Below are 18341 nucleotides of genomic sequence, written 5' to 3'. Positions count from 1 at the left end.
TGTCTTTATTGTCAGAGCTGGATTTGGCTGAATGTAGCTCAGAATTGCTAATGTGTGGTGTTGGGCTCAGACATCTCTTGGCTTGACTTTCGACTGTGTTTGCTCTCCGCACAGATCAAAGACACCAGGACAGGTGTAAGTTGAAGGGAGTTAGCTAGGCTGTCAGTCATACCAATTATACCACGCCCTTCTCTCTGTGTGGCCTGTTGAGGGACTGGAGCCGGATAAGAGAAGTCACGGCTGAAAGTGCCACTTAAGTGTAACACAAACACCCGCACACACATGCACAGTGTTTTACAACGGCATACAAACTCAATTACATGGCCATACAAAGACATATTCACCCACATGCCTACTTAGTTGCCACATTTTGTGTGGCCGTGTTTTATTTAAGTTAATCAAATACATAGGTGCAATTCAGCAGTGTAGTGCCGGTGCATTTGGTTGTTCTTGCTTGTTTCTGTCTCATAAATACACCTGAGCTGCAAGCAACAAAGAGAGCGAGTGCGTGGGAGACAGTGGGTGAGGGCAGAGGAAGTGGGATGTTGGTTTTATAGCATGGTTAGGTGGATGGTTGCATTGTCGGCCTGATGTGTTTGTGTTTTATGATGAGGCAAAAGGGAGCATTGTACTCAACACTGTATATCGGCCACAGTGGACTAGACTAAACCACATTAATGACAGTCTGTTGATTTGTTGCATTGTTTTGTTTGGATTAATACATTATATTATTCATCTGTCAGAGAAAAGAGTCTATAGTCTGTTGAGGTAATTTCTTGGTCAGTGGCTGAAGTCTCTGTCCCCATTAGTGGTGCAGAGCGTCCAGAGCACTGTGGGAATCCATTGTTTACCCTCTATTCTTCATTAATAATCCACCGTCACTCCCTTTCTCTCAGCTCTCTCTTCTCTACTTTGCACACAATCTTCCTTTTCTTCCCTGCAATGCTCTCCCCTCTCGCTTTCTCTATCCTTCTTAGTCATTCCTGCCTTTTGTTATCCTTTGCAACATTCCTCTTTCAAGTCTTCATCCTACCATTTCTAGCCCTCTCTCCCTTCTCTGTGGTGCCCTTTTGGACAATGGAGGAATCCCCTGGCTGGGGTGCAGAGAGGGGGGCAGCCAGAGCAGGCCTGTGACTGACAGCCCTGTGTGGGGCTGGCTGCTTGGCCTTTGTCCCTCTGCCAAGGAAAATGGAGGGAACCCAGAGAGGTGGAGCAGCAGAGAGAGCAGTGGGAAGGAGGAGGGGAAGAGGACCAGTTAGGGTGTCATTCATGTGTAGAAGTTTTGGGAAGTTTATGGTGGTTTACAGGGGGAGGGGATGCATTTGCCAAGAAGCATAGCAACATCAGTCCATGCTGCATTTGCATTGGCCTTGAAATTACTTGTCTTGCTGGTGCTTGCACTTTTATTTTACATTACTTCACTGAAAATATGAGGTTAACTAATAGGTGGACTGATTCTTAATGCAGAGCTACCTCGAGTCTGTTCTCACTTATGTGCTGAGTTTATACCACAACAAAGACTGCAGCTATCTATAGAAACGAGTGTGCAGTAATGAGGCTTGCCATACGAGTGACCGACCAAGTTACTCAGTCAACCAAATCTGCTCTGCTTTTTATTTCCCCGGACACTGAAAGAGTCCAGGCCAGCACAAAAGCATGTGCTCTCCCCTCCCCGCTCTTTGAGCCCCTTACCCCAGTAGTGTGCATGCAGTGTGTGTGTAGTTTTGTGCATTGTGAGGAAATTGACATTGGGAAGAGTGGGGACATGCAGACTAGGCCGACGGGGCAGATTTGGCACAGGATTAAGAGACTTGGGAATGTGTGAATAGGACTTCCACTTTCAGAGGAAAGGAAGTGTTTTAGAGTAAAACCAAAACCGAAAAATTTGTCAATTGGAAGAATGGACAAGAGATGTTTAGTGATACTATGAAGTTCCTCTTTCTAGCAAATCTGGGTCCTTTGATGAAATACCTCTGCAGGCGAGCTGGGACCTGATCAAGTTGGTTCAACCCTTTTGGTTTTCATTTCACTAAATGCCAGGACCGTACACCTTTATCTCTGCAGAAAATATAGCAGTAGTTTTTTTTAATGGCAAACGTGGCCTTAGGTTAATGAATTAGGGCAAACATGGAGTTGAGTGTCTGGGATTTCTTTACGGTCTCCTGCACACTAAATGTGCTCCTGAAGAGGGAGGTTGAATTTAGTGAGTCTGTGTGTTTGCAGGGCAGACGGAGCCTGCTCTGTCTGTAGTCTGATGGCATGATTGGAGGGAAACCATAAGGTAAATGGAGTCACTTGACTGGAACACTGCAGCCTCTGTGAACATCAAGCTTCGGCTCACTGCACCTACAGTGGGACGTTACTCATACAGAGAACATACAGTTTACTCACATGTGTCACACCGTGCTTGTTGGACATCTGTAGTCACATTTTAATTAGTTTCTCTGAAGTGATGTGGGGTCCGCAAACATTAACATTCCACCCTGTAAATTTACAGTCTCTTCTAGTGCACATAAACACACTCATAAACACTCTTAAACAAACACCCACTACTGCTAATACACATGAACACACAAATATGCACATTAACATGCTGCTCTTTCCCTCTGACACACACATGCATGTTGAGTCCTACTCCTGTAGCAAGAGTTCCTGGCAACCTTAACCAAAGAAAAACTTAAGACTCTGTAAACAGTGGTGTGTGCTGACTTTTAGACCTACAGCACAGGATCCTCTCTCCTGTGACTTAAAGTAGTCGGCAAAATACACAAGCATGCATGCACACACATACAAATGCACATCCTGAGGCACATTAACACTGTCTGAGTGGAATGTAAGCTAAGCAGGGCGATGCAGATAAGCAGAGCATTTTACGATACTGCACACACACTCACTAAAGTGCAGCGTGTCTTTTTCGACTCGTGCACACACACTGCTCTCTGTCACAGGTTGCTCATGGGTAACAGGGCTTCATTCACTGTATAGTAATAGGGGATATCTCAAATAAGAACCCACACACCACAGAACTCATTTCACACTAGCTTGAGTTGGTCACATTGTGGATGTTACGCAGACCCAATCATCTCCTGTGTGAAACCTTATCAGAGTCCAACAGAATCTGTGCACCATTAATGTAATTTACCACTCCTTTTTTCACTTTAACTCCAAGCTGTTTAAGAGGTAAAATTAGTACGGTACATGCAAGTAATCAAGCACTATTTGATCTTTTAGTTGCCAAAGCTGTCCTTAGAAATGTACAAATTGGCCAAACAGAGACTTCATACTTGACTTGACTTGACTTGACGACTCGACTGTAATCAGATGGTTCGTTTTAATTCCCAGTATTTGTGCTTGCTTTTTTTTATTGTTTCAGTTTTAAACAGTAAATATTTTCTATTTAAAACTGAAACATGGAATTGGTTATACTCTCATTTTAGGCATGAGCAAAATTGGTGGAAAATGGTATTCTTATGGTAGTTTGCAAATTAGCTGTGGTGACTGCTATACTGTGTAATACTGTAAGTGCTCTTGAGACCCTACACTGCCCTCTGCTGACATGGCTATCATTTATCTACCACTCCCCCGCTCCTTTATGTTCCAGCGTACTATATCCTCCTGTTCACAGCTTCACTCCCTTCCCTAAGTAAACAGCTCTCACAAGGCCCTCATTAAAACATCCCAATTGCAAAGTTGTAAAGGAAGTGTAGCACACTGGTTCTAACCAATGTGCCGCCTCACTCTATAAATGGTTACACACACAAGCACTGTGCTGTAAAAACTGCCTGAGTCACTGAGCAGACTGTTGTGGCTCCCTAATACAATGAGGGGACGGTGGCGGTACACTAAATCCCACTGCTCCCGCTTGTTATTCCAATTGACCCATTGACCCGTATAACACTGTTGGTTGTCCATTGTTTAATCTGAAAGTACGTCAGTCAGTGGGAAATGGCAGGAACATCAGATCCAGTTTTCATTGATGGAATTAGCAGTTCTTGGGACACATCAAAGAGCATTCTTATTGCATGCTACTTGATTGAAAGTATTTGGTATCTTACAGTTTTCTCAGAAACATACCAAGACGATTACATGCTGTAAATCTTGGTGTTGCATACTTGCATAAGGCTTGTTAAAAGTCTGGAAATTGCTTAACTTTAACCGTTATGTTTTCAAGGTATTGAATATGCTTGAATTTGAATATACTTTTAACGTAAACTGGTGTTTCAGCTAAAAAATCAATCATGTAAAAGGAAAATAATTTCATATTTGAAATAAAACAATCTTGTCATTCCTAGCTATGTAAATCCTCTGTTAATCCCTTACTCTGTCAATTAGCAATTGTTAAATAATCATGATCAAATCAATCAAAGTTAATGTGAACAGCTGGATAATAAAGTGTCAGTATACATTGTTGCTGTTGGCATAAGTGAATTCTGTAACTTCACAGCTAAATTCATAGTAACAATTTCAATTTGACAGTAAAAGGCTTTGAGAGTCTGGAAAGTTTTGGTTAAGGTACCTTGAAAGTGCTTGAATTATACTCATAAAAAGCTGTACGAAGCTTGTATTTAATGGTGGAGCAAAGCTGGTTTGAGAATTCGGTACAGCGTCACAGTTGTTTCCCAGAAAAACACCAGTGAGCCTGTCTGTGAGCAGCCACTCAGGAGTGAATGACCATCTTTGTGAGTGTTCATAATTTCTTGTTCTCAGGCATAATTGCATATAGTCTAACTGATCGAGCTCTGGACGTTATCAAGAGAGGGCAGGAATGCACTGATTCAAAAGCTTTTATTAGGTGATTGGTTAAGCCTGAATGGAAGAATTGGCGATTGTCTATTAGCAGCAATATGGCTTCTCATATTTTAGTATGAGAGACCTGCATCAGTGTAGGAAGTTAAAGTAAAACCTGACATTTCATCGGCATTTCTGAAGAGTTGATATATTGTTTTGAAGTGTGCTCTTGTATCTAAGGTTACAACACACCCTTTTCCCTGAGAGGCTTTCAGTCTCCTGAGTGTCACCTGCTCTGCCAGCAAGGTTCCCTCCCCTCCTGGAGGCCGGTTCCCATATGGGCTTGGCCCCGATCACATGGTCGGCCTCAGCTCCTGTTTCCTGTTCCTGTCATCTGATACCTGTCACCTGCTACTCAGTGAGCCAACACCCTCTTTGTCTCTCTCTCTGGCTCCGTCTTTTCCTGTATTTATGTCCTCCCTGCTCTACCAATTTCACTCTCCATCAGGTGGAGATGCCAGTATGACCTACCAGTCGAGTGCTGGGAAATTTGATTGTTGGGAAAGTCCTGACAAGCCCTGTCTTGCACTTCCAGCAACCCCCCTCCCACCTCCCCCCCAATTCAATACACATAACTAGTTAAGCGAAGGAAACATCTATCATCGAGGAACAGAGTGGAGCTGAACTGCAGCATTCTTCTCTTTGTCAGCATGATTGCAGAGCTGTCTCCCAGCATGTTGTAGAAAGTGTGTGTACATGTGCGTTTTCACACTTTTGACAAGCAGCAGCCTGACAATACACATCAAAGAAGGTTTTGTCTTATCTGCTCTTCTACATGTTTATGCAGCAGTTTGGAAACAGGAGTGTGACAGTGCCACATTTTAAAAATCCTAGTGGCGAAGCAGGAGGTTGGAAATTGTCTGGATTTTTCAATTTAATATATTAATTGCTGGTAATTGATGCACAAAGGTTGTTTTTAACAGAGGGCTTCGATGAGCACATGAGGTTTAATTTGAATTAAGATTTAGGCTCCAAGCTTGTAGACGTCTGTGCACCCTATATTCAGAAAACATCCCTGAATAATGAGTTTACACAAATTACCTACTCCAGAAAGCCCAACTCGGCAAGTTTCTCAAGAGTCTTCCTCGCTTGCAGCGTCTGGGGAGTCGACTGGCTCTTGACAGGGCAGACAGTGGGTCCTCTGTGGGTAGCAGAACCAGCGACTGATTGAGGGGTTAATCACTGCATAGTTTTGGCCTCTTAGTCTTGCTGTTCCCCGCCAGCCTGTCTTGTCTGTCCATCTTAACGGCAGATGACACACAGAAACACACACAGACGCACACAGCGCGGCTGGCGGAGGAATGCTTCTGAACGCTGTCCCGTCCAACAACCAGGCTCTTGTGAAAGCACTTGGCAAGGCCATAGCCGCAGCACTCTCCTCGGCTCTCCTATCGAAAGCCACTTTGTTTGGTTGGTGTTGCCATAGTGAGGAGGAGTTTTTGGGAATATCACGATGGAATGTTTTTAAAACGGGTCCTGGAAACGACCCGCATCTGAGTATACAGGATGTTTTGTGTGCTCACTTTACAGCAGACAAATAGTACTCAACATTTAAAACGTTAATGACAGTAATCTAAACACATCATGTTTAAGCCTGCAGTTACTCTCACCACTTGTTTCATTCTGTTTTTATTATTACGCTGCTGTATGTCCACTTTTGATCTAAAAATTGTCACAAGTCCTGACATTATCATTTGATTCATTGATGGCTTAAAGTTCTTGCCATCTATTTTAGTCCAAGTTGTTTTTTTGTGTTTTTTACAAGCAGAAATATCAAACATTCTCAGGTTCCAGCTTCTCAAATGTGAGAATCTGCTGCTTTTGTCTCATCTTTAATGTTTGGTTTTATACTGTTTGTCTGCAAAAACAAAGACATTCCATCAAACAATAATCATGAGATAATCGATAATGAGATTATTATTACTTATCTAGTTTTATAGATTCGATAGCATAACCTGCAATCACTGTCCCTCGATTCATCCTGGCAGGATTGAATGAGAAGCTATTTCATGTTCTGTTTTCATTAACACTGTGCCATGTGTCTTCACAGCCTTTCTTCAGACTACTGAACCTACGGAAGCTCGGCCTGAGTGACAATGAGATCCAGAGACTCCCTCCTGAGGTGGCCAACTTCATGCAGCTGGTGGAGCTCGACATCTCCAGAAATGGTACACCAATACACACACAAGTCCACTGTGCACTAGTGTCAGATGCTCTGCGTTCCCCGCCCTTTAAGACCACCCATTTACACACAATTACTTTAATGACATGTTTTCCTCTCTTGTCTAGACCACCCCCAAAAACACAAAACAAAAAGGGCGTAAAAATGATTCCTGCCATGTGGTGTTAAGCAACGGGAGCATAGTCCAATCGGTTGGAGTATCAACATGCCAGCAGCAACAACTAGATAAATATTAGCAGGCCCTCTTGGCCAGATTATCCACTTTACCCCAGAGCACAACAGACATATTCACACATGACGCACAGTGCCCCTGAAATACTCCTATAAGACAAGCAAAAGAAATTCAACACCATGATGCAGCATGAACATACATGTTACTGAGACTTAAGGTTAGATTTCCATTTCAGACAGCTGTTTAATTTCTGCAACTCATCAGCTGTAGCACACACACACACACACACACACGCACGCACGAACACACACACACAAATATCTTGCCCTCTCTGTCCTTGCATGCTGCACACAAATACACTGATACTCCGTGTCAGGAGGGCCTATATGGTAGATGAGAGACATCTGCTCTGCTACACACTGCATCAAGTGCTGTGGGAGCAGTGTGCAGTGGCCTGTAAGGGCCTTTCCCATCTGTCTGCCTGTCGGCTCCTGCTGCAGGACGACGCTGAGCCAGATAAGCGTCATAGGCTGCTTGGCTCAGTAGGGATTTCTCAACGTGCACCTGCAAGATCCAGTGGTAAAAGTTCTTAACCTGTCCCTTCTTTATGTGTATCTTTGTCTAGTGCTTAAAATGGGGGTATGGTTCAGTCAGTCAAAGTGCAGTGACATTAGTTTAATTCTGTTTCCCATAAACTGAGCAAGCATTTAGGAAATGATTGCTTGTATGATACAAGCAATATGTATGTACTTTGCCACTCTGACTAATTTAAAGTCAAATCTGCATAGTTGTATTGCAATGTCCAAAATGCAGATGGGCTATGAAGGATAGAACAGATGCCAAATAGATGAATGGCCCTATCATTAAAGAAGCCTTCACACCATCCAGCTGTAAACTCTCTTCCATAGGTTTCCCTCTTTTTCTCTTTACATTAGACACTTTTTTAACTCTGCATACCATACATGGGAAATTATCCTAAAGTAACAGATTGCTATCTAAATTTTATGAGATGGGAGGAAAATGAAGACATAACGGTGAACTTTCAACAATGTCCTCCCTAGTACAACTTCCATCTCTTTCTTTCTCATTTTTTTCTTTCTTTTCTCTCACTTCTCTGATTCTGGCCATCTGGATGTGATTACAAGGAACTTAAAATGATTCGCTCCATAGAATATGCCCCCCTCCCTGCTTTAAATCTGCGTGTCCATGGTGCTGATGCCTGTCTCCCCCCTGCACACCCTCCTCTTTTCTCCTGCAGACATTCCTGAGATCCCCGAGAGCATTAAGTTTTGCAGGGCCTTGGAGATCGCAGACTTCAGTGGAAACCCCCTCTCCAGGTAAATGAGTGGGAACTCACTGCATTCATCATCACTGTGAGAAAATATGATGTTTGCCCAGATGCAACGAGGGGGGAGAGAAGCAACACTGCTTTGGAAAAATGAAACAAAGCATGATGTGTCTTTTGTATGCTCTAATTACTTTTGCATTCCTATTTAAAATGGGCAGTGAAATTCTTGAAATCACTCAGTTGCTAAGAAACAATTATGCACAGTATGTTAATAAATGCCTGGAAGAGATAATGCATTGTGTGACAATGTGCCTTTATGACCAAAAACAGTTCTTCTTGGATTTAATCCCTATGATATTTCTGTATAAAGTCATTGTTACACTGCTCTCTGGTTGCATTTTTTGCCTCATCCTCTATCGATGATAGACTGGCTAAAGCTTTGATGTTCAATACTTTAACATATGAGAATGTGTAAAGGGGTTAATAGTCCAGTCAAGTGATTCCATACGCTGTACAACAAATCCTTATAAGAGTCTCTCCATGTTTTTTCCCCTCCTGTCTTTCTGCCTCAGATTGCCGGATGGTTTCACTCAACTCCGAGCGCTGGCTCACTTGGCACTCAACGATGTGTCATTGCAGATATTGCCCAACGATATTGGAAAGTATGTACAAAAGCTCATAGTAGATAATATGACAGAATAACGTTTGTGTTTTGTGTTTTTCTCTTAGCTATTTAAAAAAAAAAAACCTGTTGTGTCTTTGTAAGTGATTGAACATATCAGTTTGAATCATGGTACAGAAGGTTTTAAACCCATATTTACTGGAAAAACAACAACAAAAAAACTCCCATTTAAGGCACAATGAGTAAGATTTGTTTTGTTGGTTTGTAAAACAACATTCAAAGTCAGCCTCTCCTTCCCTGGTCAACGATATGTAATTACTCAGGTAGTTTAGCAATCTTTAGCCTAGCTAGCTAATGGACATAGTATTGTTTGTCCAGACAGCAGAAATTAGGAGAGGTTCCAGCTCAGACAACAGAGGTTACAGTGTCAGCCAGGCCATGCTCAGAAATGTCCCAAACGCAGCACAATAAAAAGAAAAGAGACCATATAATATAAAATATTTTAGGTAAATCCAAAAATTTTAATATATCTTAGTTAGATCTTGGAAATTATAAAAAACACTATTTTCTGATATTCTTTAGACCAGATGATTTTTTTTTTGAAAAATCAAAAAAATAAAACAGTAGATTAATTGATTAAAAAATTCAGCTTTTTGTCAGATAGTCATGATTATCATTTTTCTCACACTAGATAAGAGCTTTTTAATCAAACCATCACACTGGTCCATGCTGCCAGACTGAAGGCCTTCGACTCAGTTAGATCCTCGATACATTAGGAGACTGAGCAGGTTTTCAAGGAGTGTAATTCTGTTGCCCAGTGGGCTGCGAGGCAGCCAGTCTCTGGGCTTTTGGCCACTGCTGTGCTCAGACAGATGGAGGAGCCCCTCACCATGCCAGGCAGCCTGGTCGAACAGACCTGCCATCTGACTAACCAACCTGCCTCTCCTCTCCCTTCTCTCACTCCCCAACCCTCTCCTCTCACCACCTGCCAACTCCCACTACTCTTTCTCTTTTCCTTGCTACATTTTCACTGCCACTCCTCCTTTTATAGCCTTGCCAACCTGGTGACGCTGGAGCTCAGGGAGAACCTGCTGAAGTCTCTGCCCACGTAAGTGTCATCTCCCTCCACCGTATAGATGTACACCTTGGTTTCTTATCTAATATCCCACCATCTCCATCAAGCACAATAAGTGCCTGTTGGCAGAACAAGATGACAATGAATCCACAATGCATTATGATTGTCACTTCTGTTTCTCCTTTATTTATTTTATTATTATTTTACTATTGTTTACTTAGAACCTCTCTCACCTACAAATGCAGTAGTTTTAGGAAAGATTTATTTGTAGTGTGCAAGAACATGAAAGAAACTTCAAGATACAAAACATTTACCAATTGGACGTTTCCTTTTGGAAAAAGTATGGTCTTGTTTATCGCCTCTTTTATTCTTCACTGGTATATTTATTTGATACTACTGTAATTTGTGTTAGTATTTTATATATATTTTTCCCTATTTTTAAATTAATCAATTTTTAATTCAATTTTTTTTGTCTCTTTTGTAATTTTAACTTTTTTATTTAATTCTATTTTTTATCTTTATTTTTATACTCTTTATATATTGTTAAGTTTTTTTGTTTAATACTTTATCACTATCACCATCTGACTATCTGTCCATGTATAGAAGTATTTACTGTTGTACATTTACCTGCTTTACCAACATTTAACTGCTGATCCATGTAAACAAAACAATGTGGGGAGGAGGAACATGTAGCGACGTAGGTTTAAAAACATTTTTTGCATATGTCAGTACATATGAGTACAGTCAGTACAACGACTGGTATGTTGTAATAGTTAGCAAAGCTCTGCTCTTTGTTTTTTCAGGGAACATATTTGTGTGACTTAATGCATGTGCTATTTTGTGTGCCTATTCAGGTCGCTCTCTTTCCTGGTGAAACTGGAACAGCTGGACCTGGGCAGCAATGAACTGGAAGTTTTGGTAAGTCAGCAACTCATCCCCTTTAACTGTGTAATGTAATATGCAATAGGTAATTCATTCTAGTTTTGAGTGCTCAAACGACACCCTCAGTCCCCCGCCACAATAATTATGATCCAAACCACATGCTTACGGTCTGTTAGACCTGAGGCACTGTATGCACTATACCTCACAGTCAGTGCTGCTTTAAGCCTGGTGAACGCCCACCACGGCTCATTGGAGGGTAAACATTCCTCATGACCTGTCATGGGCGGAGGCTGAGCAAATACTTGACATCTCTGATGAAACTTTGCCTGCCATAAGCCTCTGCTCCGCAGACATTCCCCTTAATTATATTTATCACTTGGACTTTAATTAGAGGTAATTTTGGGAGACCAGTGAGCCCAGGATTGCAAATAAATACTGAATGGTTCACTAAAATGATTATGGCGCTTCAACAAAAGTGTAAGAAATAAAATATCAAAGAGAAGAACTGTATTTAAAGTTAATGTTTCTTGAAGTTATTGACCTATGCCTGTAATCATCAAAAGTGTGGGTTTATTTAGGGAACTTGATTCTCTTTGCTGCGGCCTCAATCCTTCTGACAGTTTTCAAATGGCGCCGAGACTCAGCGCTGCATGTGTTGATTAGAACATTGTCCCTTTGCACTTCAAACATTAACAAATGTATTCAAACTCCCTCCATGTTCTCCCTCCTCTCCTTCTTTCTACTTCTTCCCATCTCTTAGCCGGACACGCTTGGTGCTCTCCCCAACCTGAGGGAGCTATGGCTGGATCGTAACCAGTTGTCCTCATTACCACCAGTAAGTACAGTTTAATACAAATGCTGCTTTTAAAGCTGCTTTTTTGCAAGAATTCTGCTCTCTTGTTCGTACACATTACACGTATGCTGGATGGAGTCCGACTAGCAGATTTCTTCCACTTGTTTGTGCAATAAAGGTAATGGTTGTATTGTTCCTCTGTGGCTCACTGTAAGTGGTATTTATTGTGTGTGTGTGCAGGAGCTGGGAAACCTCCGGAGACTGGTGTGTCTGGATGTTTCAGAGAATCGTCTGGAGGAGCTTCCCTCAGAGCTTAACGGCCTCCTGGCTCTCACTGACCTGCTGCTCACACAGAACCTGCTGGAGGTCGTCCCGGACAGCATAGGTGAGAAAACACAACAGACGTTTGTTTTTTAAAGGTGCTGTATATGACATTCAGAGCATATCTACGGTTTAGAGCCTGAAGGGGTGTAACGATACTTTGTGAGACAGTTAATCCACGATACAAATATTTGACGTGATGAGCCCATCTTAAAATAGCTAATACTTGTTGACTGTTATATTCATGTTCTGAATGTCATGTACAGCACCTTTAAGGTGCCAGTGACGATTGAAGCACGATCCAGGAAGTCCAATTTGAGTGACAGATCACTGCTTTTATAGGTTTATCAGGTGGGAAAACACTGCACAACAGCTTGTTAAACTCAGTAACTATTTTATCTTTTGTCACAATGGTTAGGGATAAACAGAACAAATTGGTTCATGCTATAAAATAATCCACCAGGAAGGTACACTTGCAGGAGTTTGAACTGACAGTGCAGTTCCTTTCTTGATGTTGCTGTGATAAAATAACATCAGTTATTTGTCGAGGGCTAATTAGTGTGTTTCTGTTTTCATTGTGCCTTCTGTGTAAACGTGTGTTCTTTGGGTACTTAGGGGAACTTTGCCATCTAATAATTAGGCAGCTCTAGATTAAGTAAACCCTGGGGCAGGCCCACAGTGTGTCAGAGATAGTGCTCTGTTAAACAGCACTGCCCTCTACTGGAAAAATGATGCCAGTAGAGGGCACAGGCAGTAACAACTGTTTGTAATCTATTTTGGGGGGTTTTGAATTGAATTTATTCCAGATCATGGGATGTTATTAAAAGAAAATCACATGTCACATCTAATATTGGTGTTTTCTTGCTACAGTTTATAAAATGATGTTGTGTTTTGTGTCTAGGCTGCCTGAAACAGCTGTCTATTCTGAAGGTGGACCAAAATAGACTGACTCACCTGACCGATTCAGTAGGAGAGTGTGAAAACCTCACAGAACTCGTCTTGACGGAGAACCTTTTACAGGTAGGGAGATATAAACCACCTACAGCAGCCTCACACTGACCCAGTTAGGATTTATGTATGCCCATTAATACCTAAGTCCAATTAACAGCCATTAAGCTTCATCATCATTTTCACTGAATATTAATGGCTTCTGTGTCACTTCCTCAAAGTCACTTCCTCGCTCGCTGGGCAAGCTGAAGAAGTTGACCAACCTGAATGTAGACCGCAACCGTTTGGGCAACGTGCCCAAAGAGCTGGGCGGCTGTGCCAGCCTCAACGTTCTCTCGCTGAGAGACAATCGCCTGGGCAAACTGCCTGCTGAGCTTGCAGATGCCACTGAGCTGCATGTGCTGGATGTGGCTGGAAACAGGTAAACCTCATTAAACACCCTGAACCGTGAATAATTCAGACGCCTTTCATGCTAAGGTCAAAGATTTAATTGGAATGCCTTTGCCAAAATGGAGTTTATGGCATTACCAGCATCCTGCAGGGACATTTCCTCTACAATTTTGCCCTTTTAATGTAGTTGGGAATTAACAATATAACCTGATGTAGATGTATTTTCAAAGCTGTGGTGCCAAATGGATATGGAATTTATGTATTGGAAAACCTCAAGCAAATGCATCATTGTCAAAGTGTCGTTGGTCATTTCCAAAAAGTTGTAGAGCGAGCAAGTTTTTTGCAGAATTATGAATGTTATTCCTGTGATTATTCACTGTGAGTTAACATTACACATGTCCTGATGCATGCATCAAATTAGTTTATTTAAGATCCCAAACATATCAGGTGGATGCTATTTTATTTTGACTTGGTGAAAGGGAAAGGTTGTGGCTCACCCCTCATCCCTTTGTTTGTCCAGATTACAAAACCTGCCTTTTGCCCTGACAAACCTCAACCTGAAGGCTATGTGGCTCGCAGAGAATCAGTCACAGCCAATGCTCAAGTTCCAGACAGAGGATGATGAGCGCACAGGAGAGAAGGTGCTGACCTGCTATTTACTGCCCCAGCAGCCTTCTCCGAGCCTCGGTGAGTAGCACTTACATAATGCAATGTGAAGTATTAATTGGATTGTGATTTTGATAAGACATATATAGGATAAGTAGTTGTCAGTCAAATAGATGTGTAAGACATTTCAATCTTCTATGTGTCATAATCCAACCTTATCAAAGTTTAAATTACAGTAGTATTAGTTACCAAGATAAAAAAAACCTTTTGTTTAATATGAAAAAAAAAGCAGGTGCGTCTCAATAAATTTGAATATCATGGAAAAGTCAATTTCCAGTAGTTCAAGTCAAATAGCCCCAACCAAGTATAGAGTGCATGTAGATGAACATATTTTTTAGAGGCCAACATTTACATATAGAAGAAATTAAATAAATTAAGACATAAAATGTTTCATTCTGTGTGTAATGGATCTATATAATGTGTTATTTCCACTTTTTGAATTGAATTACTGACATAAATAAACTTTTCTATTACATTCCAATTTATTGAGATGTACCTGTATGTTGCATTAATTGGAAGGAAAATTGAGTCATACATGGAGTTTAACAATTGTTTTTTTGTATAGTTTTTAGTACCTAATGTGAATAGTTACTCTTAAAACCCACATGGTTTGAGTTTACAGAATCTGTTATTGAAGATGCTCATTCAAAACTAATATACATCTATAAGCTCAGTCTGACGTCTTTCTCTCTTTTTCCTTCATGTTACACAGAAAACTTGCTGCAGAACAGTGTGGATGACAGTTGGACGGACACCAACCTGAACCGGGTGTCAGTCATTCAGTTCCAGGAGGAGACCAAGGCTGAGGAGGATGATGATGATGAGGCTGCTGCAGAGCGCAGAGTGAGAAAATGCAGCAATACAGTTTCACTTAATAAACCCTCTTCATGTCATTCTGCTCAAATAATTTTCAGGCTTTGACCACCTCCACACTTTTCTGTAGCTGGGGTTGTATTCACTTTTTCAATCTTTCTTTCTCTATTTCAGGGCCTTCAGCGCAGAGCCACACCGCACCCTAGTGAGCTGAAGGTTATGAAGAAGGTGATTGAGGAGAGGAGGAATGAAGCTTACACATCCAGACCTGATGGAGAAGAAGAGTCCCCTGATGCACAGGTTTATACACCTATCTGGCTTGTGACATAACTCTGCTCCTGTAGAAAGTAGACAAAAAGCAGTTTTTCAGTCTGTTTTTTTTCCACTGTTAAAGGGACTCACATGCATGAATTTGAACAGAAATATACCTTTCGTTGTCATTTAGAACTTTTGCATCATTATTCATTGGTGCACTTGATCCTGAGTTAATGAAACTGGTGCTTTTGGTTTTAGGAGAAACGGCTCAGTGACCTCTCCAATCAGAGCCACGACTCCCAGGTGTCCAATAGCACACTGTCAGCCACCTCTCATGAGGACAGACATAATGTGACTGCAGCCTCACAGAGGGAGGACCTTGTAGACGGCCACTGCCCTCAGGATGAGGACGAGTTGGATGAGATGGAGGTGGAGTACATTGAGGTAAATATTTAAAACATCTTATCCATTAAATTATGTTATAAACGATTCCCCAGTTGAAGATGCATCTAACGGAAAGAAATTCTCTGTTGTTTGTTTTTTATCTAATTAAATCTCAACCCCCCCTCTCCTCCAGCCAACTGTGCACTTTGCAGAGGAGCCCATCATCCGTGGTTTGGATGAGGACGACGAGGAGGACGGGGAAGATGGCGAGAGGAGTGACGAGGAAGAGAGGCCTGCCTTCCCCGCAGAGAAGCAGCGTCTCATCAGAAAGGACACGCCACACTACAAGAAGCACTTCAAGATCACCAAGCTGCCCAAGCCCGAGGCTGTGGCTGCGCTGCTGCAGGGCTTCAGCCCCGACGGCCTGAACTCTCCTACACAAGCTGCTGAGGACGAGCAGGACGAGGACGAAGAGCTGAGTTTATGCACCCCTCTGCACCATCACAGAATGGAGCAGCTCGATGACAGCCGCCTCCAGGTCAACTCCAGTCAAGTAAAGGTAAAAGAGGGATCCCAGCACTGGTAGGGTGCACTTGCACATGAATGTGGAGGATAGCAGGTGTTGCATATTATAAATAGATGAATTTGTACACACATATAAAAATCTAGTATATGCAAGTAAGTGGTTCACATAAATCAGTGTATTTACTTATTTTAGGCTTGACTTTATTTTTTATTCATGTTGTAAGAATATATTTCAGTTGAATATATTTTTTGCTTGCTCATTGCATCTATGCAAACACTTAATATTGTATGCATAGATTGCTCTTAGCACCTTGCAAGTTGCATTCAGTTTGGTGTGGGCTGCCAGCATATGTTAAGGATGTGGCACTGCATGCAGGGTTATTGTGAAAATGAAGATGTCTACCCTTGGAGTTTTTTCCTCAGAAGGAGAGTTTGTGGTCTAACTGCAAACGACAGCAGCCTCAGAACTTTGCTTTGTCTTTGCTCTGTCCCATGCAAAGACCAGATGTCCTTTACCAAATGCCTGCACACACTCAGAGGTCATTGCTGATAATACCTTCCTACCTACCTCACATCATTTAGCTTTCTATGACACATTAACAACAAAAATGTACGCATATGATCTCATACCCGGAGACAAATTGGAGAATTTTCACTTCTGTGCTTCCACATAAAATAGCTTCTTGATCTCTTATGCACAACTAACATACCAGATATGAATTCTTTGATGTCAAATGATAATGTTTCTTCCACACAAGCAGCTGCAGGCGTTTCTTGCACAACACTGGCCCAGTTCAGTACTAAACTTCTTGACATATTATCAGCCATCTCCTTATTTAATTGAATAATGACATTTTCACACTCTGCTCTTGTAACATTGTGCGTGCTTGTAAGTATGAATGGAGTGAGTGAAGTCTGCTCCGGTGTCGCTTATGAAATTGAATCTCCTTATTGATCAGTAGTGTTTGGGGGGACGTAATAAAATATCTTGATTTATTATGCTGATTATAGAAATCCTTTTTAACACTGTGATCAAATATCATCATCTCACCAAATCTGTTTTGTGTGTGTTTGTGAATGTGGGTCGGTTTGTGTGGGTGACCTCAGACCAACCAGAACATTTATGGGCAGAGCTGGAATGTGAGAACCAACGATCCTTGTTTATGTCATATGATGGTAATAATCTTTTATGGGATGTTTAAATTATTATAGAGAGTAAGATTCTTCATTGTTCTTGTAAATCACTATCTGTAATTCAAAATTATTTTTTATTTGCTCTGATTTTGTTAGTCTTTTTGTTGAACTATCTGTGAATAACTTTTAAAAGTCATCTTGTAGATATGTTGGCTTTCTGCAAGCTGAAATTGTACTATAACTTTTTACAGTTTTTCTTTTTTATAAAAGTAAGCTTGTTGTCTAAATTGAAGAGATAGTTGTTGTTTTTTTGAAGAAGGGTTGTATGAGGAACTTATAAACAGTCAGTGTATTTAATGCAGTGGATGGCGGATACCACACCCTTAATTTGGAGAAGCAGGCAGGAGTATTGACACTATAGCTAAACAATATACTGCTGTGGACGGGGCACAGCTGCCTGAAAAAAGACCACCTAAACAGATCCTTATCAGTTGAAGCATTTTCTATAATTACCACTTCACCTTACCGTCAAACAGACCTTTATGATGGGGAACTGAAGCCGCTATGTTCCCTTTAAGCCACCAAACTCATTTGATTTTACTTTGCAGAATATGGAAGTTGCTGGTCTGCTGTGTTGATTTGGTTAGTTTGTATGATTTTTTTGTAAGACTTACTCCCAAAATAACACAAACAAACTAACAGATCAAGACTGCCATAGACTAGCAACTCCTGTGTTCTGCAAAGTAAAATGACTGTTTTTGTCAAAGGAGTCTGGTGGCATTGAAAAGAGCATGGATAATGGCTTCAGTTCTGCATAAACATAACTAATTGAACAGATTTTTTGGCTAAAATATGTTTTGGTGCTACATGTCGATACTTCTGCCTGCTTCTTCAATCTGGGGGCATGTAGACTGCCATCTAAAACACTGACTATGGAGTACCTCATACAGCCCCCCTTTTAAAAAATCCCAACTGTCCCTTTAAAGCTTTCTCCTGGAGGAATTTGCTTTTTGTGGTGTGGAGGCTGGGCTTATTCTGGTATGGGAGCTTTTGCCTTCTATTGTCTGCTCTCTCTACACTGTGTGTTTTGCACTATAGCTCAG

General features: G+C 41.4%; 1 protein-coding gene across 3 annotated transcripts in view; it reads left to right on the top strand.

Annotated features, from left to right (window-relative positions):
- scrib (scribble planar cell polarity protein) overlaps nucleotides 1-18341 on the top strand; it is a 71472-nt gene that overhangs the window by 19614 nt on the left and 33517 nt on the right. For all 3 annotated transcript variants that reach the window (XM_059326603.1, XM_059326604.1, XM_059326602.1), the window contains exons 2-15: nucleotides 6839-6956; nucleotides 8401-8479; nucleotides 9003-9092; nucleotides 10104-10160; nucleotides 10982-11045; nucleotides 11770-11844; nucleotides 12043-12187; nucleotides 13025-13143; nucleotides 13293-13492; nucleotides 13982-14148; nucleotides 14840-14970; nucleotides 15115-15240; nucleotides 15454-15639; nucleotides 15773-16138. In XM_059326603.1, the coding sequence (XP_059182586.1) occupies nucleotides 6839-6956; nucleotides 8401-8479; nucleotides 9003-9092; nucleotides 10104-10160; nucleotides 10982-11045; nucleotides 11770-11844; nucleotides 12043-12187; nucleotides 13025-13143; nucleotides 13293-13492; nucleotides 13982-14148; nucleotides 14840-14970; nucleotides 15115-15240; nucleotides 15454-15639; nucleotides 15773-16138 (1923 nt within the window). The remainder of the gene's footprint in view (nucleotides 1-6838; nucleotides 6957-8400; nucleotides 8480-9002; nucleotides 9093-10103; nucleotides 10161-10981; nucleotides 11046-11769; nucleotides 11845-12042; nucleotides 12188-13024; nucleotides 13144-13292; nucleotides 13493-13981; nucleotides 14149-14839; nucleotides 14971-15114; nucleotides 15241-15453; nucleotides 15640-15772; nucleotides 16139-18341) is intronic.

This window comes from Centropristis striata, chromosome 23 (genome assembly GCF_030273125.1).
Source record: "Centropristis striata isolate RG_2023a ecotype Rhode Island chromosome 23, C.striata_1.0, whole genome shotgun sequence".
Taxonomy (NCBI): Eukaryota; Metazoa; Chordata; class Actinopteri; order Perciformes; family Serranidae; genus Centropristis; species Centropristis striata.
This window is presented reverse-complemented; position numbering and strand designations above follow the sequence as displayed.